This window comes from Solanum lycopersicum, chromosome 2 (genome assembly GCF_036512215.1).
Source record: "Solanum lycopersicum chromosome 2, SLM_r2.1".
NCBI lineage: Eukaryota > Viridiplantae > Streptophyta > Magnoliopsida > Solanales > Solanaceae > Solanum > Solanum lycopersicum.
Genome location: NC_090801.1, coordinates 66,921,789 through 66,944,040, shown reverse-complemented (window position 1 = coordinate 66,944,040; position 22,252 = coordinate 66,921,789). Strand labels below are relative to the sequence as shown.

General features: G+C 33.6%; 2 protein-coding genes across 3 annotated transcripts; both read left to right on the top strand.

Moving 5' to 3' along the window:
• Positions 1-1,244: 1,244 nt before the first annotated feature.
• Positions 1,245-9,674, top strand: LOC101266887 (cyclic nucleotide-gated ion channel 2). 2 transcript variants are annotated; one of them, XM_004232137.5, is made up of 8 exons: positions 1,245-1,644; positions 6,299-6,932; positions 7,420-7,635; positions 7,722-8,038; positions 8,353-8,464; positions 8,545-8,781; positions 8,880-8,966; positions 9,056-9,674. In XM_004232137.5, the coding sequence occupies exons 1-8, from the start codon at positions 1,619-1,621 to the stop codon at positions 9,539-9,541; spliced, it is 2,115 nt and encodes a 704-aa protein (XP_004232185.1). In that variant the 5' UTR covers positions 1,245-1,618; the 3' UTR covers positions 9,542-9,674. The 2 variants fall into 2 exon arrangements, with proteins under 2 accessions (XP_004232185.1, XP_004232184.1); XM_004232136.5 differs by lacking the exon at positions 1,245-1,644 and adding an exon at positions 5,754-6,116.
• Positions 9,675-11,816: 2,142 nt separating this feature from the next.
• Positions 11,817-22,019, top strand: LOC101267369 (probable ubiquitin conjugation factor E4). The gene is made up of 16 exons (XM_004232138.5): positions 11,817-13,221; positions 13,732-13,936; positions 14,115-14,266; positions 14,350-14,653; positions 14,802-14,954; positions 15,269-15,472; positions 15,568-15,680; positions 15,801-15,915; positions 17,293-17,382; positions 17,488-17,691; positions 17,777-17,872; positions 17,974-18,096; positions 21,022-21,114; positions 21,195-21,359; positions 21,462-21,551; positions 21,632-22,019. Exons 1-16 carry the CDS (start codon positions 12,386-12,388, stop codon positions 21,809-21,811), a joined length of 3,123 nt encoding a protein of 1,040 aa, XP_004232186.1. The 5' UTR covers positions 11,817-12,385; the 3' UTR covers positions 21,812-22,019.
• The last annotated feature ends 233 nt before the right edge of the window (positions 22,020-22,252 follow it).

Genomic DNA, 22,252 nt, shown 5'->3' with positions numbered 1-22,252 from the left:
CTAAGTTTTACTCGTTCTTAATTGCTTAATTGCTTGTATACTTTTGAATTGATATACTTATTAAGAAAATAATTATCAGAAAAGGGTCAAAAATATAGGTATACTATTCAAAAAAGTTTAAAAATACTCCTCGGTCAATATTTTTGGTCCAAAATTACCCTAAAAACTAACAACCTTATATTTTTTAATTATTATATTTAATAATTATAACGTGACATCTTTCTATTAAATCAAATTAAATTTGACCCATCAAATTTACTCCTACCCATTACCCACCCGACCCATATTGACATTTCTTGACCCAAACCAGATTAAAAGATCCAACACAAATAAAAAAGTATCTTCCCTTCTCCATCACAGTTAGGAGCTTAAGGTTTTGGTTTTTAAAAATCCATCACTATGCCAGCTGGGGCAGAACGTTTTCTTATGATATCTTTTTTTATTTGTGATGGATCTTTTAATCGGGTTTGGGTCAAGGAAACGTCAATATGGGTGGGGTGGGTAGGAAAAAATTTGATGAGTTGGAATTTAACTTTATTCAATAGAAAGACGCCATGTAATAATTGTTAAATATAATAATTAAAAAAAATATAAGGTTGATAGTTTGAAGAGTAATATTGAACCAAAAAGGTTACCAACTGAGGGGTATTTTTAACCCAATAAATGGATAAGGGATATTTTTAAATCATTTCAAATAGTACAGGGATATTTTTAATCCTTTTCTCAATAATTATTGATATAGTGAGTTTATCATTTTACCCCAATTAATTATGAAGTAGATGAATTAAAATTTAAAATTTTCAAAAAGTTCGTTCCTTAATTTGTCAAAATGGACAAGTAAATAGGAACAGCTATAAAATAACAGTGGACAAGTAATTAGAGACATGTATAAAATTTTACATATCCATAAAACGAATTTATATATTATCAGGTCACTTAAAATGCTACTCAATTGATCTATATAACTTCAAAATGATCTATATATAGTTAACCTTGAACTTGAAAATATATATAATCGAATGTGTATAAGTAGATTTATGATTACTCATTGACTATTTAGCAATACATAAAATAGTAGTATATAGTACATGGAATATAGCTAGGGTGTTGTTTGTTCAATGCATGGATTGTGTGTAAATTAGTTTTTGTTTGGAGTGTATGAGGGTGACTAATGCTAAGGGGAGGAAGCTTCCACACACCTCACAAACACCAAACTATATACATATATGGAAATTAATGTTCCTTATTGTTGTTTCATGAATAGCTATATTATTATATACTTTCATGAATAATTATTGTTCTTGATGTTCAATCTACTCATGATAACCACACACTTCATTGATTTTCAACTCAATCATGTGTTATATATATATATATATATATTACCAAATATACGTATTTATACCCTTGTACTCTGGTCCTTCCCTTAATTAATTAGTTCTCTCCCACACGATACTACTACTTCCTCTCTCAATATATATTCCATCAAGACCGGAACTTATGCAATTCCAATATTCCGTCCATTATCTTTTTCTGCTAGTCCAAGCACGTTAATTAGTCCTTTTTCGGACTTGGAGCACCTTCGATCAATTGGTCTGCATGAAGTAGAGCTATATGCATGGCTCATTTTCTCTTAAACTCCAGGTTTAATTCAAAACATTCTCTTCCTTTCTTCTATTTGTTTGAATTTATTCGCAACCATAATACATATATTTATATATATATATATATATATATATATATATATTCTGCCATATTTCAACCCAGAAAATAGCTAAATGAAGCTTAGTTTTTATTATAGGAAGTATATAAGACCTGCAATTATCCATGAATATATATTAAACCCTACAAAGAAACCTTGTCACAGATCCCTAGGGTTTTATTTTTTAAGATTAGAATGAGCAAAGATCATTGATACCTTATTAGTGTGTAATTGTAAAGATTGTGGCATGTGTATATATGCTGATTTGATTTATCAGATGATCATTCAAATAATCATACAAAAAATAAAAAATATTCTCTGAAATCTGAATTATGTTTGTGGATGAATTAGTGTCATACTGTAAATATTTAACTCAATTGAGCTTATAATCAAATGGCACTCCAATAACTTATTGGATCTAATTTAATCAGTTAAACTTGTGAATCGATTTACAAATAATAATAATAATAAAAATTCGCGTAACTTATTAACGGCTACATCAATGATAAATAGTTTAAGTAGGAAACTTATGCTCTTTGCTCTTTGAGATAAACTCAATAAAGCCAGATAGTGTAAGTGTGTTTTGGTCCCTTAAATCTTTAATTATATGATTTGGCTTAACTAATTTGCTTCCCAAGTAATTACTTATTACTGTGATCAACACCGGATTGAGTATGATTATTATAAGTCGTAATTACATATAATGATACAAAATAAGACTTCTAAAATTATTTTAAACAGTAAGTTCTGTAGTGAATATTCATAAGCATATTCCTATTTTTGCTAGTCATATTCTGTTATGAATTTTTTTTTATGAGACGACTTAAAAGCTTCATAAACTGGTTTTGTTATGTTCATTTATATAAACATTTCAACTGGAATTTCTCACTTAAAAATAAAAATAAAAATGTAATTGGATCTTTGGTTATTCTAATATTTTTTTTTTTTGAAAGACAACGTATATTCTTTACAATATTAGCTACTCGAGACCCTAGTTACTCAATTACTTCATTGGGTCATCGCAGTTTTGAATTCTTTTAAATAATAATATAACATATTTATAAAATAAATTTATTTATTTTTAATAAAATGATTTATAGTCATAATAAAAAAAAATCGGTGTCAGGTTGATTGAGGTAGGTATTATATATATAGTTGCATGCGTAAGATCATTGGTTATCCGTACGTCTTGCACTTATTTCTGTACTCTATATATAATTAATTGATTTTTGAACTTTTTCTAGGAAATCATAACATTACTCGTTTACGATCTACATTTTACATTTTAAAATAAAGTGTTACAGACTGCGATTTTATTCTCTTGATATTAGTAGATCACTTTTCCTTTTTATATATATAAGTATTAAAAAATTATAAATGAGAAGATAATTTTATACTAATTGACCTTTAAAAATTTATTGAGAATCTTATAAATAAATGTGAATATTTTCAAAGAGAATTAATTGCAAGGGTAATATAGGAAAAATTTTATTAATGTTTTCTTGATTTAATAAGGTGGACAGTTAATATGAGACAATTATTTTTAATAAGATGATCAACTAAAAGGAGGAAGCGTGAAACAAAAAGATATGTCTTTTATCAGATAATAGTTGTTCACTATTGACTTGAGACACCTCTTAAGAAACAATAAACAACAGAGGTAATATCATTATATTGTCCTTTGTCTTTTTTAAATTAAATGCTTTGAAAAATGTGTTAGATATTAGGGAAAATATCTAAGTACTCCCTCAACCTATGCCCGAATTCTCAGAGATACACTTATACTATACTAAGGTCCTATTACCCCCTGAACTTATTTTATATGTAATTTTCTACCCCTTTTTAGCCTACGTGGCACTAGTTCGAAAAAAAAGTCAACCATCGTTGGGCCCACAAGATAGTGTCACGTAAGCTAAAAAGGAGTAAAAAATTATTAATAAAATAAGTTAAGGGGGTAATAGGACTTTAGTATAGTATAAGTGTGTCTCTGAGATTTCGGGCATAGATTGAGGGGGTACTTGGGCATTATCCCTAAATATTAAATAAGTAATATTCAATAGCAAAGATAAAATAGACACAAAAGACAAATTATCTCTTTATTTTTACAAATTGAACAAATAATATTGAATAATTATTTTTAGTATATTAGACAATTATTATTGAACGGATGGAGTATATAAAGCATGTTTGCAGTTTTATATGTTTGATACTGTTTTTATTCATTGGGCAATTAAGTGCATAATTGCGCTTTTAAAATGCCAAAAAGTGTATATGAGTACGAAAAGTGGAGATATTATAAATCAAAAGCTATAAAATATTATGAATTTTAACTTAATAATGATTATTGATATTTCTTCGTTTGATGAAATGCAAAATGTACGGTTAGTACTCTCGCACTCCATATATCTGTAGTTTTTTTTTTAAATAGGAAGATTTATAGATTTTATAACGTTAGAATTACAAAGAAATTTATAATTTGTACTTATTAAATAAATTTTTTAAAGATAAATATGATATTCAGTTTGAAGCTATATACGATATATATATCATAAACAAATAGGTTCTGGACCTTAAAAAGAACATTTAATATCATTAATCATGAAAATATTAGTCTAAAAATCTAAATTATTTCACTCTTAAACGTTTCATAACGCACTAATAATTGAGGCAACAAGGGTAGATTTGGGACAAATACTATATTATTAAGTTACTTTTTAATTGTCTAAAATGGAAATATTTCTATGTTTTTCCAAAATATATACTCTCTTTATGCTGATTTGCTGACACTTTTTTAGTTCATTAAAAAAATTGCTCGTTTGACTTTAATTTTCCTATTTAAGATATTTTGTTATAAATTTTGACTTTGAATTTCATATTTTATTCTTAATAAGATAATTTACAGTCATGTAAATTTCCTCCATTACATATTACTGGATTGTATGTCAAAATAAATATTCAATTTTATTTGTCGATTTAGAAAATTAAGAGAATTTTATTATACTTTTTATTTCTATCCTTAATATTTAAATAACTACATAAAATAATAGTAGTTCTTAAATATAGTTAATTATGTTTATACATCCCTAAAAATATTTGCTAAATGATACTCCCTCGGTCTTACTTTACTCATTTTATATGATTTAGTTTGACTTGACACAAAATTTAAGATTTTTTTCTAAAAGTTGTGATCTAAAATAAGTAATAGATGTTTGTGTGACTATAAATCGTTTTAATAAGTATAAAATAGATATTTTAAAGTTAAATTATATTTAATATAAAAAATGTATCTTTATTTTAATATTAACAAAAAAGAAAAGTAAGTTATATAAATTATGATGTAAAATGATAAAATAAATGAAATATATATCTTATTTTTACCATAAATTTCAATACATTTCTTTCATTCATAAATTTTATGTTTGATCAGAATTTTCACGTATAAAATGAGACCAAAGAGAAAAGGATTTTTGTGGCCAGGGACAAGTGTGTGGTATGCGCGATGAAAAAATCTTGCTGGTACACCGCTTTAGCTTTGTGTGCGCCAATTTGTTCGATTGGCCAAATGCCCAAAATCTGAGTGCCAAACTTCAACGTCATGATTTTTCCTTCACTCACTTTTTTCTTTCTTTTTATAGTAAACTCTTCTTTGCTCCATTCCTTACACGGCTTTCCTTTGTCGCTTCCTTTGGCGATTTACACTTTCTGTTTATTCTTACTTATTCACTACAGTAAAAATATTACACAGAAATAATTTTATCATACTCTTAACATGTAAAACTAGAGCTAGTTTTCACTCTGAATTGTAGTATACAAGCTAATCAAACCAGCTAGCCCCTGTGAACAATTTATGACAATATGTACAAAAATAAAAGAGTTGGCTGATTCTTTGTTGATTTGCTCAGTGTACACATGGAAAGTTACAAAACAAGAAAATAGAGTCATAGAAACAAAATTAACGGGACCCTAGGCCGCACTGGAACAAGACCCCACAACCATGACGTTTCCGTAAGAGGTTGTTCGTCCTTACAGCAACATGCCAATCTCTACATGTGCTCATTCCACAGACGTACCATTTCAAAATTATTGCACCTATATTTATTTACTCGCAAATGAAATTAGTAAAAATATTTTATGAGTCCTAGTTTATAATTTTATTTCGAAATTAGTAGTACATACATTTGCCCCCACTTTCCCTCCTATCCAAAAACCTTCACTTCTTCTCCCACATGCATATATCTTGCCTCATTCTTCATGCTTCTACATAATTCTCTTGTTTGATTTCTTCCTCTTAAATTGAGTATATTATCAATTACTCAATTTTTTGCCTATAGTCAGTCCTTCTTTCTTTCCCATGGTTCCGCCCTCCTCTCAACATCATGTCTTCTCACCAAGACGTCCGCTTCTTCCTCTCAAAGTGAGTAGATCAGTAGCGGAGCCAGGAATTTAAATAACTACTAGTACTATAATTTTTTTCAATATTAGTTTAGTATATAATTTTTCGATGAACGCGATGTACTTATTCTTTTTTCACTAGCTACACGTAACCATTTGAACTGAGCTAACTTGGATTTTTTCCTACATGAATTGTATAATCAGGTGGTTTGGCATATTCCGACGAAGATCAGTTCAACCTGATAACAGCGACGACAACGATGACGACATCAATCCAATCTCAAATTCCATTGAATGTTATGCATGTACTCAAGTTGGCGTCCCTGTTTTCCACTCCACCAGTTGCGATGGAGCTAACCAACCGGAGTGGGAAGCTTCAGCCGGTTCTTCTCTAGTTCCAATTCAAAACCGGACGGATTCAAAAACCGGAAAATCCCGGTCCAGTCGCAGCCGGCACACATCGGGGCCGTTCGGGCGTGTATTAGACCCTCGAAGCAAGCGCGTGCAGAGATGGAACCGAATGATTTTATTGGCACGTGGCATGGCTTTAGCCGTTGATCCTCTATTCTTTTACGCCTTATCCATCGGCCGCGGTGGATCGCCGTGTTTGTACATGGACGGCAGCCTGGCGGCTATCGTCACCGTGATTCGGACTAGCGTCGACGCCGTGCACCTCTTCCATTTGTGGTTGCAGTTTCGTTTGGCTTACGTGTCGAGAGAATCGCTGGTGGTTGGTTGTGGGAAACTCGTGTGGGATGCGCGTGCGATTGCTTCTCACTATGTTAGGTCCCTTAAAGGATTTTGGTTCGATGCTTTTGTCATCCTTCCCGTTCCACAGGTTACAAATACATAGATAACCACTTGATTAGATCTTTTTTCACAAAAATTATTCACTTTTTATCGAAATAAAATAGTAATTGATCGCCGTAGAAGAGAATAAAATAGAAGGGTGGATATTAGAAGGTCATGGTAGGAAGGTTTTTAGAATATTATAATACTCCTGCAATATAGGAATATAAAATATGTAGGTGGTAAAAAAGTTGTTGGGTATTATTACTGTATAGAGATATGGTTTGATTGTTAAAAGTGGTCATAGACAAGAACTTCTTAAGAACCTGAAGGTCACGGATTAGTACTACTATGCTATGGTTTCATCCAACATTTTTCTAATTTTTCAAAAATAAACAAAAATCGAAAGTTTACACCTTTTAACCCATAAATGTATGTCTTTTGTCTTCATTTCTCTACTCGACTTTATGAGATTACAGTGGATATAATTATATTTGTTATTTATTTGCTCAATTTTTATTTATTTTCCTCTGCAGGCTGTATTCTGGCTGGTGGTTCCAAAACTAATAAGAGAAGAGCAGATAAAGCTTATAATGACGATCCTTTTATTAATGTTCTTGTTCCAGTTCCTTCCCAAAGTTTATCACTGTATAAGCTTAATGAGAAGGATGCAAAAGGTTACAGGATATATTTTTGGTACCATCTGGTGGGGATTTGGACTTAATCTCATTGCTTATTTTATTGCTTCTCATGTAAGTTTTGCCCTGCATACTATATAGAGAATTACGCTCTGTTGTAAGTTAACTTAACCTGATGGAGTAAAAGTTATTATTTGAAGGTTGCTGGGGGATGCTGGTATGTTCTTGCAATACAAAGAGTGGCTTCATGTCTAAGGCAGCAGTGTGAGCGCAACCCTTCGTGTAATCTATCTTTGTCTTGCTCAGAGGAGGTGTGTTATCAGTTTCTGTTGCCAACAGGAACTGTGGGAAATCCATGTGCTGGGAACTCAACAACAGTGACCAGGAAGCCAATGTGTTTGGATGTCAATGGACCATTTCCATATGGGATATACCAATGGGCACTTCCTGTTGTTTCTAGCAGATCCGTCACTGTTAAGATTCTTTACCCCATCTTTTGGGGATTGATGACCCTTAGGTAAATAACTTCCTTCTTTATAGTACATACTAACAGTATGACTTGAATAACTTGTATAATGCATCAACGAGATCAGAAACAAACTGTCTTCCTCTTAGGTAGGGGTAAGGTCTGCGTACACTCTGCCCTCCCTAGAACCCACACTACACTGGGTATGTTGTTGTGGTGTGTAACATGAAAATCTTTAATTCCATTCGAAGTGTTTGGCCAGAGGAAAGGATATGAATTAGGAAATAAACTGTCTTGATGACTTTTGCTTTAAAGACTACTTGTTAAGTATTACTTCACTTACAACTTTTGGTGTTTGACTGTAGCACATTTGGCAATGACTTAGAACCAACAAGTCACTGGCTGGAAGTTATTTTCAGTATATGCCTTGTGCTTAGTGGATTGATGCTCTTCACTTTGCTGATTGGTAACATTCAGGTAAGCAATTAAGTTGTACTGTTTTTTTTCTTCTAAAAAGTAACATGATTCCTAGAAGCTGATTTTGTTTCTGTTTCAAGGTGTTTTTACACGCGGTCATGGCAAAGAAGCGAAAAATGCAATTAAGATGTAGGGATATGGAATGGTGGATGAGGAGGAGACAATTACCATCACAATTAAGACAAAGAGTTCGCCACTTTGAACACCAGAGATGGGCTATGATGGGTGGCGAAGATGAGATGGAACTTGTAAAAGACCTGCCAGAAGGACTACGAAGGGACATCAAACGCTTTCTTTGCCTTGATCTTATTAAGAAGGTACAATACAAAGCCAATTCTTACTTCCCTTTTAAGAACACAAAATTGGTAAATATAACTAGTGGAAATATATTGATGTCTGGATTTCATCACTTCAGGTTCCTCTGTTCGAAAGTTTGGATGATCTGATTCTAGATAACATTTGTGATCGCGTTAAGCCACTTGTGTTCTCTAAAGATGAGAAGGTACTACCAATTCGCACACTCTGTAGAGTGATACTATAACTGCCTGCAACTATGACAATCTCTTGCCTTTTTTTATTCTGTCTAAACAGATCATAAGAGAAGGAGATCCAGTGCACAGGGTTGTGTTCATTGTTCGTGGACGTGTAAAAAGTAGCCAAAACCTCAGTAAAGGAGTGATTGCCACAAGCATACTTGAGCCTGGAGGCTTCTTTGGAGATGAACTTCTTTCCTGGTGCTTACGCCGTCCCTTTATTGACAGACTTCCAGCTTCTTCCGCAACCTTCACTTGCATTGAATCTACAGAAGCATTTGGCTTAGATGCAAACCACCTTCGATTTATCACGGATCACTTCAGATACAAATTTGCAAACGAGAGGCTGAAGAGAACAGCAAGGTATTATTCATCCAATTGGAGAACCTGGGCTGCTGTGAATATACAGTTAGCTTGGCGACGTTACATGATGAGGACTAGCCGTCCCACTATACATGTGATCGAAAATGGGGATAATGATCATCGTCTTCGCAAGTATGCTGCAATGTTCTTGTCAATCAGACCACATGATCATCTTGAATAGTGATAATACCTTTGATACTATATCCTCGTTTGGCATATTTTTCGACAATAAGCCAGATTTGTGTACAATGACATTGATTCATTGAACTTTAATATCTGATATGAAGGGCCCGGGAATTATTTGCTCAAATAAATTTTATATGATTTTCCCCGTCTTTGTAATGAATCTCATTGGATTTTGCCACCCATTTTCACCTCAGAATCAAATCTTGTTGTTGTAAAGTTCGCAGTTATGATGGATCAACTAGGTGTCACCAAACTTACACTTGCACCAAATCAAGCTCCAAAAGAACGAGTACCAATTTACAAAACTCTTTCATTTTACTCTCTTATTTTATTATGAGATTTGTCTATTTCAATATGAGATTCATGTAACGTGTCATCTAGCCCAGAATCCCAAGTTCAAGGTATTATTCATTTTGGGCCGAAGCCGGCAAGAATTTTGCTTGTTTTGGACTATGCATATTGAGCCTTAAAACCGTATATCACGTGAACTAGAGCTATGACTTAAAACTTCTTTTATTTTTATTTTTCATTACAATGTGAAGGTTTATTTATGTACACCTCAATCCTTACAGCTTGCTAACCTTAAAATTTGTCAATCCTTTTGATTGATACGCTCTCACAAACTCTTTATGATGATAATAAAGATATTTGTGTCAAAAAAAAATTAACATGAATTTCAACTTTTCTTTGATAAATCAATAAGCAACTTATATAATTAAGAAATTTAACTTTATTAGCTAGGTAATTAGTATCTGAATGTGTGAATCCTATATATATTAGGATATTAGAACTTTCTTGTTCATTTTGCTTTCACTAGTTGCAAAAGATATTCTACTATATTGTAATTTGTAGGTTATAATGAACTTAAAAGAATGAATGATTTGATAAATGTTTTAGAATAATAAGTAATATATAATGTAATAATAATAAAATAATTTATCTTTTTTTTGATATAGTAAATAACTAAAAATGAGAATTATATAGAATGCATAGATAATACTTAATGTTAAAAAATAAAATATATTTTTATCTTTTTCTTCATATGATAAAATAGATAGTATATATAATTATATCTTCCTTTTTCATATATAAATAAGCAAATAAAAGTAATATTTTTAAAAATAAATGGAACAAAAAATGTGACCTAACATTTTTAACAACAATAGAAATTCCTTTTTTAAAAGTAATATTTTTTTTTGGGAAAGTACATAAAATTTTTCTTTAATTTGTCCCCAAAATTTACTTTAATATTGTAATTTTAGGTGTACTTAAATACCCCTTAAATAACTTACAAGTGAACTAAATATCACTTTAAAGGTTGATGTAGCAAATACAAAATTTCTAAGCGTGTAAATAGCATAAAATGAAAAGGAAAGATAAGTGAATCCCACTTTGTTTCTTTCAGCAAAGTACCATCTCTGCATTCCTCTCACAATGTTTTACCATCTCTTTGTTTTTCAGTTTTCATCGCCATACTTTACCCTAACCCTTATGTTCCTCATTCATTATCGTTAAAAGCTCTTGCGAGAGATCAACCGCCGTGAGACCACCAAATCTTGCTTAGAAATCTCACTAAACTATGGTCAAAGCCATACCCTTTTCTAGCTTTCTTCCATTCTTCTCTTTCCTTTTTATTTGCTATCATTTTTTTTTGCTTTCCAGGCGACTCGTCATCAAATGTGTTGATTTTGAGCCTAATATAACAACAATAATTTCGGTAATTGGCATTGAAGCAGTTGTTGGTTGTCATTAGAGCAAGCATGGTTGTTAAGATTTAACTTTTAAACACTTGCTAATAAAAATATGGAAAAATGTTAAGTTAACAACAAACAGTGAAATTGAAAATAAAATTTGCCAAGAGTATGAGCAAGAGTAGCACCAACAAATCCAACTCCAACGATGATTATAATTTTTTTAACGTTGTCGTTACAACACTAGCCGGTGTATAGTCATTTTATGTTGACCGTGTATATCATTCTTTTTACCCTTAATTTTTTTTATTTTTATTATTATTATTATTATAAGTATTATTAATATTTTTAATACTTTATTATTTTCTTCCTTTTTTTTTATTATTATAAATTATATATTATTTTATACTATTATTATTATAATTATTATATTATAGATTATTATTATTATATTATTATTATTAATATTTTATATATTATTATTTTTTATTATTTATTTATTATTATATTATACATTATCTTTATTATTATTATTATTATTATCATTTATTATTATTATTTCTATTTAATTATTTTTATTATTATTTATTTTATGTTTTTTATTAGTATTTATTATTATATATTATTATTATTATTAAATTAATTAACTTTATTATGTTAACAACTTTTAAGGGTATTTCAGACATTTTAATTGAAAAAGGTGTTTGCCATTACTTATTTGACAAACATATTAATAATTTTTTTTTAACTTCAACACTTTTATTCAAATCAATTTTTTTAAAAATAAATTTAAATATTTTCAAAAATACTTTTTAAAAGATATTTTTTTTAATCCAATACAAATAGAATCTTACGCTCTTATCTCTATCCGAGATGTACTGGTTTACTCGTGGATATATAATTCTACCGAAACAATGGCACCAGAAACGACACCGTAATTAGGGTTTACCTGTAGAGTCGGAAACCTCTGATACCCCTCCCTTCAATCTTTTTCCAATTTCATCTGTTAATTTTTTTGTTTATTTGTATATACACTTATGCAGTCGGTTACACTTATTTTAACAATGATTTTAGTTGGTTAATTTCTCTCTTTCTTCTCCTATATCATCAATTTTTCTTGTTTAATTTATTGTATTGTTGTTGAAATCATGGCGACTTCTAAACCACAGAGGACGCCGGCGGAGATCGAGGATATAATTCTTCGGAAAATTTTACTTGTATCTCTAGTTGATTCAATGGAAAATGATACACGCGTTGTGTATTTAGAGATGACGGCGGCCGAGATTTTGAGCGAGGGCAAAGGATTAAGGTTGTCTAGGGATTTGATGGAGAGGGTTTTAATCGATCGGCTTTCTGGTAATTTTGTGTCCGCGGAACCACCTTTTCAGTATTTGGTCAACTGTTACCGTCGGGCTCATGAAGAAGGGAAAAAAATTGCGTCGATGAAGGATAAGAATGTTAGGTCTGAGATGGAATTGGTGGTTAAGCAAGTAAAGAGACTTGCTGTATCATACTGTAGGATACATTTAGGAAATCCTGATATGTTTCCCAATTGGGATACGGCACCAGCAAATGTATCTCCGTTGCTTCCTTTGTTGTTTTCTGAGGTTTCAAGTTCTGTAGATGTGTTTGGTGGGAGTAGTGGTAGTGGAGGAGTGTCGAGTCCACCTGGGTTTTTGGATGAGTTATTAAAGGATGCGGATTTTGATAGTATGGACCCAATACTGAAGCAGTTGTATGAGGATTTGAGAGGGACCGTGCTAAAGGTTTCAGCTTTGGGTAATTTTCAGCAGCCTCTTAGAGCTTTATTATTTTTGGTTAAGTATCCAGTAGGTGCCAAGTGTCTGGTGAATCATCCTTGGTGGATTCCAAATAGTGTTTATATGAATGGAAGAGTTATCGAGATGACAAGCATTTTGGGTCCTTTCTTTCATGTCAGTGCTTTACCTGATCATGCAATCTTCAAGAGTCAGCCGGATGTTGGGTGGGTTAAAATTTATCTCTCGTCTCTTTAATTATGAACTATATGTTGTTTCCTTAAGTGTATTACATTGAAGAGAAGTTATATGCCATTCTAATATCAATTAGAGAATAGACAAGACAGCCTTTCATACTTGTTCAATCTTTGTTATCATGCTTTTTCTTCATTCTACTTTGTGAAAGAGCAAGTCGTTACTATTTTACGTTTGAAGTTCATTCTCTCAAGTACAAAGAGCATAGAAGAAATATTTCCTAGCTTCTTACCTTGAAAATATTGATTCTTCAGACATCATCAACAGACATCAAGCTAATAACTTATGGTTCTCTTTGGTATCGGATGACTTAGCATATGCATATCTCTCATTCTCTAACCCAACAGATAGGTGGGGGGTTGACCATTTATGCCCTTGGTGAACGAAGATAGTCTAAGTTCTTTTGATTGACGTATTCTCTGCTGAGGAGTTCTATTTTAACAAAGGACTGATAGATTGTTTCACTTGTCTTTGGACAACAGCCAGCAGTGTTTCTCGGAATCGGCTACACGTCGTCCTGCTGATCTCTTGTCTTCTTTCACAACAATCAAAACTGTTATGAATAACTTGTATGATGGCTTGGCAGAAGTCCTTATGTCTCTTCTGAAAAATTCAACCATTCGTGAAAATGTCCTTGGATATCTTGCAGCAGTTATAAACAAAAATTCCTCAAGGGCACAGTTGCAGGTAAGATTTCTCCAGATCAAGCTATGGAGCTGTAGCAGGTGAAACAGACCTGTAAAGTGTGCATCTGTTGGCTCTGCGTTAGATACTTCATTTGCACTTGTACCTTCTCACCCTGATATGTGCGGATTGTAATTTTGTTTAGTACTCTACCATAACTTCAATATATTATGCTTTGCAGGTTGATCCATTATCTTGTGCTAGTTCAGGAATGTTTGTCAATCTCAGTGCCGTTATGCTTCGGCTCTGTGAACCTTTCTTAGATGCCAATTTGACAAAACGGGACAAGATTGATCCCCAATATGTGTTCTCTAGCACCCGTCTGGAACTGAGGTGAATTTTTCTTCTTCCCCTTATCCCTCCTATTATCGATGCATGTGTGTTTGTTGCTTAACATTTCCTATTATTCATACCAGGGGGTTGACTGCTATGCATGCATCATCAGAAGAAGTCTCTGATTGGATAAATCAAAATAATCCTGGGAAAGTTGACGTCGCTAAAGAAGGCAGCGATGGAGAAAATCGGTTGTTGGCATCTCAGGAAGCCACAAGCTCTGGGAATGATTCTGGTGGACCTTCAATTCTCCAATATAACAACCCAATATCAAGTAGTAGTGAGAAAGCTAAATACCCCTTCATATGTGAATGCTTCTTCATGACTGCACGGGTGCTCAACCTGGGCCTCCTAAAAGCATTTTCAGATTTTAAGCATCTTGTTCAGGTGAGGAATTGGGATATGAAGAAAGGAAATACTAAATTTTACTTGGTGAAAGAAGGATGTCTTGAACCATATGTAACAGTGGATGAAAGGTTAATGTGTTATGGTCAAGGTGTTTGTATCAAACTAACTATTTAATTATCAACTTTAGGACATTTCAAGATCCGAAGATAATTTGTCTACCATGAAAACCATGCTAGAACAAACACCCTCGCCACAGTTGCAGCAGGAAATATCTCGCTTGGAAAAAGATCTTGAATCGTATTCACAGGAGAAATTATGCTATGAAGCCCAAATATTGAGGGTATATAAACTTCTCCTTTTCTAGTTCTTAGGATTATGCAATCTTGAGTATGTGAAGGGATTCTCTTTTTATAGCTGCTTTTATTAGATTGTTCTTAATGCTACACTTTGCTGTTTTCAAGCAAACTAGATCCTTAATGTGGGTGTCAACTCATAGGGGTTGTCTTTATTTTTTCTGTGCATACATGATTTTTTCGGTGTAAAATATAAAATTTGCAAACCAACAGCATCCTAGGTTTGAGTAGATGTAAGTTATATTTTGCATTCCCCTACTTTTAGTTGTTAGTGTACAAAGCTAAATTGCCTTGTTTTCAGGATGGAGGGCTTCTACAGCGTGCATTATCCTTCTACAGGTTGATGGTTGTTTGGTTGGTCGGGCTTGTTGGTGGTTTTAAGATGCCTTTACCTTGCCCTTGCCCTATGGAGTTTGCATCTATGCCTGAGCACTTCGTTGAAGATGCCATGGAGCTGCTAATTTTTGCTTCTCGAATTCCCAGAGCTTTGGATGGTGTCTTGCTGGTAGGTTTAGTCGTGATCTTTTTATGTCCATTCATATTCTTGTTCTTTATGTGTTCCTTTTTCATATGCAATCATCTTTTTGCGTTGCTTGACAGGATGACTTCATGAATTTCATTATCATGTTCATGGCAAGTCCAGAATATATCAGAAACCCTTACCTTAGAGCGAAGATGGTTGAAGTCCTGAACTGTTGGATGCCCCGCAGAAGGTGATTCAAATATGATCATTTGCGATATTGCATTTTTCAAAATTATGTCTACTATTATTTGTGTCTGTGTGTGCTGGGGATCTAGTTGCTGTTGCCTCTCTAAGTGAACTTTTTATACAGCGGCTCTACTGCAACGTCTACTTTGTTTGAGGGGCATCGACTCTCTCTGGAGTACCTTGTGAAAAATCTTTTGAAGCTTTATGTTGACATTGAATTTACAGGTTCTCACACACAGGTAATGCTTTTGTGCTTTATCAGATGATATGTGTTTTGAGAAGTGAAACTTTTCCTATAAAGTCCCCCTGCTCAGGAAGAAGTGATATCTGATGCTAGTTTTTTGCTTTCTGATCGTCCCCCTGCTCATCATTACCTTCTCAAAGTGGAGATTCTTCAGATCTGCTGGAGTGTCAAAATATATGTACTTGTTCTCAAGGGTTGTCAGTAATGTGTCAGAGCCTAAACTTTATGTAGAAGGATGCATGATATGTGAATTAAGTTATAACTGGCAACATGATTAGTTCGGGGATGCATAATTTGATGATAGTGGAGCCAACAGCTTGCCATAATTGTAAATATTACAAACAGAAATATTCTAGCTGAAGTAGTTCCTGAAGTGTCATACACTGGAGGAACTGCCAAAAACCTTGGTTCAAAAAATGCATTTCTTGCCAGCACATAGGCTACCCTTTTCTGCTCCCTGCATACATTTCTGAGAACTGGTGCCCCCCACTGCTGCATATGTAACCTGCATCCAAATATCATTTTATTATATGTTAAATGGCCATTAGTTATCATGGTAATAGCTTCTTCTGAGTCAGTGTTGATCTCCAAAGCTTGGAGATTTTTCTCCCCTGCTATTTGTAGCCCATAGAAGATTGCTAGAAGTTCTGCCAAGTTGGCGGTAGTATGAGCGCAATTTTTAGTGTAACCAATAATCCAATTCCCCCCTGTTGTCTCTGAAAAGTAATCAATATTTTCCTCTCATAAAAATTTATAAGATATTTTTCATAGAACAACTAGTGTGACATTTTAGGAAGAGTCTATTGCAAAGTAGATATCCTCCAAGAAACTATGTTGTAGGTGTGCTTCTCCATGAGTCTTCACATATGCTTACCAACTTATCAGCCTATAATTTTAGTAAAAGAAGGGCTTACCAAACGCAGTTCTTAGTAGATAGTCTTATCAATGATTCCTCAAAAGGGCTTTTTTGAAGGAATTTTGAACTTCGAAGTTAAAGAAGGTATATCTTTTGAAGTATGGCTGTTGAACAGTACTCTTTTTCCAGAGGTCTCAAATACTTTTATTGGTTCTCTGGTGTTATTTCAGCATGAAGAGGTCTGAATGCCGGGTTATGTCATCAGATTTTCTTTTTCCTATTTTTTGGTGGGAAAGTCTGAGGTTTCGGGTTTTCTTGGTTATATGGTGATACTTGTTTCACCATTAAGAGGTTCAATGCTGGTCCGTGTCTTTAAAATTTTCTTAAGAAGAGTGTACCTAACAAAGTATTAGTAGTACACAAGCCTAATCATGCATTATTTTTTCTAATGAATCCTACTTGATGGTAGAGATTTCCACTGTGTGCTTTTTAAATGAAACATCTCTGTGTCTGCAGTTCTATGATAAATTTAATATCCGCCACAACATTGCTGAACTACTTGAATATCTTTGGCAAGTTCCAAGTCACCGGAATGCATGGAGACAGGTTGGAGTTTTTATCATTTTGGGTGATATTTTGCTCTGAACATTTTATAACACAATGCTTGAACTACTCTCCAATAACACTCCATCTGTAACTTCAATATTGCAGATTGCCAAGGAGGAGGAGAAGGGTGTTTATTTGAATTTCTTGAACTTCTTAATTAATGATAGCATTTATCTTCTCGATGAAAGTCTTAATAAAATTCTTGAACTAAAAGAGCTGGAAGCTGAAATGTCTAACACAGCGGAATGGGAGCAAAGACCAGCTCAAGAAAGGCAGGAGAGAACCCGTCTGTTCCATTCACAAGAGAATGTCAGTTTTATATCATAAAGTGTTTATATTTACTGAAGTTATGTAATATGTTCAGAGTTTTTTTGAAATATGCTGGTTGTTTTAGATAATTCGAATTGATATGAAGCTGGCAAATGAAGATGTGAGCCTGTTAGCATTTACTTCAGAACAAATTACTGTCCCTTTTCTTCTTCCTGAGATGGTATGTTCACTATTCAATATCAACTGTTGTTCTATAATATTATGGTCTGAACTTGTGAGTTTTAATCGTTTCCCTTAATTTTTCTCAAATTGGTTTTCCAGGTGGAAAGAGTTGCTAGCATGTTAAATTACTTCTTACTACAGCTGGTGGGCCCACAAAGAAAATCTCTTAGCTTGAAAGATCCTGAAAAGTATGAATTCCGCCCGAAAGAGTTGCTGAAACAGGTGAATGAAGTTATTTATGTATGTTGATATTGCCTGTGGCAGATAACTAAGACCAGATGACATTAAATGTCCCTTAGTTCTACTTCTCTGTCCTTCGCTAGATTGCTTCTTCTTTTAACCTAAATTGGCCTCATTGCCTCATCTCCAACAGTCCTTGTTTTTAATATCCCCACATCCCAATAGAGGGAACCTACTTTTAATTGCACAATTACTAAGCGTAGAAAGTGTGAATAGATTATGTTGAGTTTGCTTGAAACATGATATATTAACTTCAACAAAAAATTTATCAGACTGGATACGGAAAGAGGATCACTTGATTTGTGGGATGTCAAAATGAGTTTGAGATTAATTGAATTATTTTGTTCTGATTTTAATCAGACATATTTCCTTTTGGGTCTTCCCAGCATATATTAAATTTCAATTGTCAGCTGTTTGGAAGAGTTTGAACCCTGCTCTAGACAAAAGTTTGGTATTTTAGTGGAAAGGGTAGAGAGGCGGGGTCATTATCCAATTAATAAAATGGCATAATACATAAATATGCCCTTTAATTTGGATTCATTTCACATTTATACCCTCCAACTTTGGAAGTGCAAAAATGGGCACTTAAAAAACACACGTACCACGCGGCATCCTACATATCAATTTGAGTCCTATGTGATTTCCTACATGTATCATGCCACATAGGACTCATGTGTCTACTTGTTCAATTTTAAACTATGTGTATTTGTGCATACCCAAAGTTGGAGGACATAAATGTAAAATGAAGCAAAGTTAAAGGGCACATTTATGTATTATGCCTAACAAAAATATAGGTGTTGTTGTTGATACACCCAATCATACCATTAACGTGTCGTTTGGTAGCATTATAAAAAAATGCTAAATATGATGCATTAGTATTGCTTGCATTGTTGTAATTATTTCTGATGTTGTCTTTGGTTTGGTGTATTAAAAATGACATGTATTGCATACAACAACATACCTAGTGGAATCTCACTAAGTGGGGTCGGGGATGGTATAGTGTATGCTGACCTTGCCACTACCCATAACATGCATTGCATAATTTTCACAGAGAATAAGACAAAATACTTGTTCATTGTAATGCTCGAATCAAAGTCTAAATTCCTCGAGGGAAACGGGGAAATAACTTGAACATTAAAAGTTTGACATATGGATTTGATTCAATAGTTAAAGGGGGCTACGCTTGTGTTTCCAAAAAGGGAGTAGTGCAATTTTGTCTTTATCAGTGTTATCAAGGGCGAAAGCGCAAAAAAACTCTAAGGTCCGTGTGGATTTTAAGTGCAAAGCGCAAATATAGCGTGGGCTTTAATTAGAGAAGACGCGAAGGGAGAAAAAAATACAAACATATAGTCCAAAACTAAACTCCCTCTATTTCAGAAACAGAAAGAGTGACATGGTCTGATTTGGCACGGAGTTTTAGAAAATAAAATAAGATTTTTGAATCTTGTTCTCCTAAATTAAAGTTATGTAAAATGTATTAAATTGCTCTTCAATCTTGTGGATTTAAAATGCCACATGGAAAGTTGAAATTAAAATGTTGCCAAAAAAGGAAAGAGGTTTTTGAAACAGATTAAAAAGGAAAGGATGTTATTCTTTTTCAAACGAATGGAGTAATTATAAACATTATGACAAATATGTGACCAATGAAGTTGAATTTCTTTCGTTATGAAGTGAAGTATCAATTGCTTTGTGTCAATTCTTCATAAGAGACTCATTATCAAGGAAAAGTTTGTCTTAGAACCTTGATGACAACACTGAAGCGCACATAAAGCAAGGCGAAACGCTCAACACGTCTTGAGCCTCGCTTCGGGCTTAAGCGCGTTGATGACACTGGTCTTCATTTGAACTCATTTTAATGCTTAAATATGCAAAATGGTGATTTGAATATTTTCACTAAATCCTTTCGACCCAATTAGCGAAATTAACTGCACCATAAGAGACAGGTTGACTTTCCTTTCTAAAGCTCAAGACATCAATTTATTTTCCTAATCTCAACTTATTTTCGAGTCGGATTTGGGTTGCTGCATTTGTCAAGCATTTATTATACTCCCTTCATTTCACAAAGAAAGACTCGGTTTGACTTGGCAGGGAGTTTAAGAATATAAAAGAAACTTTTGAATCTTGTGGTCCTAGATTAAAGTTATGTCAATTGTATAAAATTGCACTTTATTCTTCATGCCATGTGGAAAGGTGAAATTAAAATGTTACAAAAAAAGAAAGAGGTCATTCTTTTTGAAATAGACTAAAAAGGAAAAGAAAGGAGGTCAATCTTTTTGAAACGGGGGGAGTATTTCATTTGTATGTGTACCTGCAGTCTGGTTCCACAGGCTGCATATTAGGGTTTTTCCGTGTTCTGCTCCTTTTTGCAATCTTTTGCTCCTTTTTGGCATCTTAGGCTCATTTCCCTGATATCAAACAAAACAAACATAAAAATGGTAGCTAATCATGTGCATTGAGGAGTGAGGACACCTATAGTCTATGCATCTGATGCCAAATGAGCTGTAATTTCACGGCTCATCAGTTATCTGTTCAAGAATCTAAAGCAAGTAATTTGTTGCATATTTTAGCACCAAATATCATTTGCTCACAGTGTTGTTTGAGCCGTTGTATTTCCTGTAGTATTATTGTTTTTAACAAAATCTAGTATGATTGTTGATGGGGTCTCTGCTCTGAATATTGTCAAAGCTCTGTCCGGTGGTTCTTTTCTTTCTGACAAAAACAAAAATGCATTTCCTTATTATTTAGCTCTTTTGTCTCAAGTTTTCACTTTGTCTTGGTAATTCTCTGTTCCATGAAGTCGCAAGCATTTTCTTTTTAGTTAGTGTGTTCTCCATATTATCCTTCCTAGAATCAAGAGGAAGATACTTATGCAGAAGTCTTACATTTTCTTTTGTAATGCATGTGAAGATTGTGAAAATATATGTGCATTTAGCGAGAGGAGATAAGGAGAAAATCTTTCCAGCTGCAATTATAAGAGATGGCCGATCGTACAGTGATCAGGTTCTTACTCTCCAAGTTAATTGCTTCCTTAAATTCATTTCTCTGATTGAGCTTGGTGTAACAAGTTGGATTTGCACCAGATATTTAGTGCTGCAGCTGATGTCCTTAGAAGAATCGGTGAAGATATGAGGATCATACAAGAGTTCATCGACCTTGGTGCAAAGGCCAAGATTGCAGCTTCAGAAGCAATGGATGCTGAGGCTGCTCTTGGAGACATTCCCGATGAATTCCTTGATCCAATCCAAGTAAGTATTGCCTTTTTAACTCAAAAGTCGAATCAAGTAGCTCCTAAATTCACAAGAGATAGATAGCATCTGTATTTTGACCTATCTTTGTTCGATTTGCAGTATACTTTAATGAAGGATCCTGTCATTCTTCCTTCTTCGAGGATAACAGTTGACCGGCCTGTCATTCAACGGCACCTTCTTAGTGATAGTGTAAGCCTCTGTTTCTTGGTGTCTTTCTTTCCACTTATGAGAAACATTGCAATTTTTCACGTGTTTGTACTGGTTTACAGACGGATCCATTTAACCGGTCTCATCTGACTGCGGACATGTTGATTCCCGACACCGAGTTGAAGGCTAAAATTGAAGAGTTCATCCGGTCCCATGAACTGAAGAAGCCCGGGGAGGATTTGAATTTGCAACACACAAAAACAACCATACAAACAACTGATACTTCAAATTTGATTGAGTAGGATTTCTCTTTTTTCTGCTTTTAACCCTGATCATTGTATTATATTTGAGTTCCATGTGATCAACGGTAAAACCTGTGTTGGTAAAACATAGAAAACCTGTTTTCTTTTTTTCCCTTTTTGTATGGATAATTCTTCTTTTTTACTTGTCAGGGTCCCCAATAACTATAGGAATTTTATGTTTTATAAACAAAGGGAATCTTCTGAAAAATGTTATATTTATGTTCTCGTATTTTCATTCTTTTCTTGCCGTGGGTATCGCTCTGCAAACCGAGATAGCTGTACCCACTGGGTTCCGCTGTTTCAAGGCGGATGCTATCACCGTTAGTTCCACGGAGCCCTGGAGACACGGCTGGTTTGAATGTTGTTCAGAGAGGCATTCCGTTTCCTAACAAAAATGAGTTAGTTATCTTTTCTTAATTGCCTTAGCCAAGATTTGCTTTT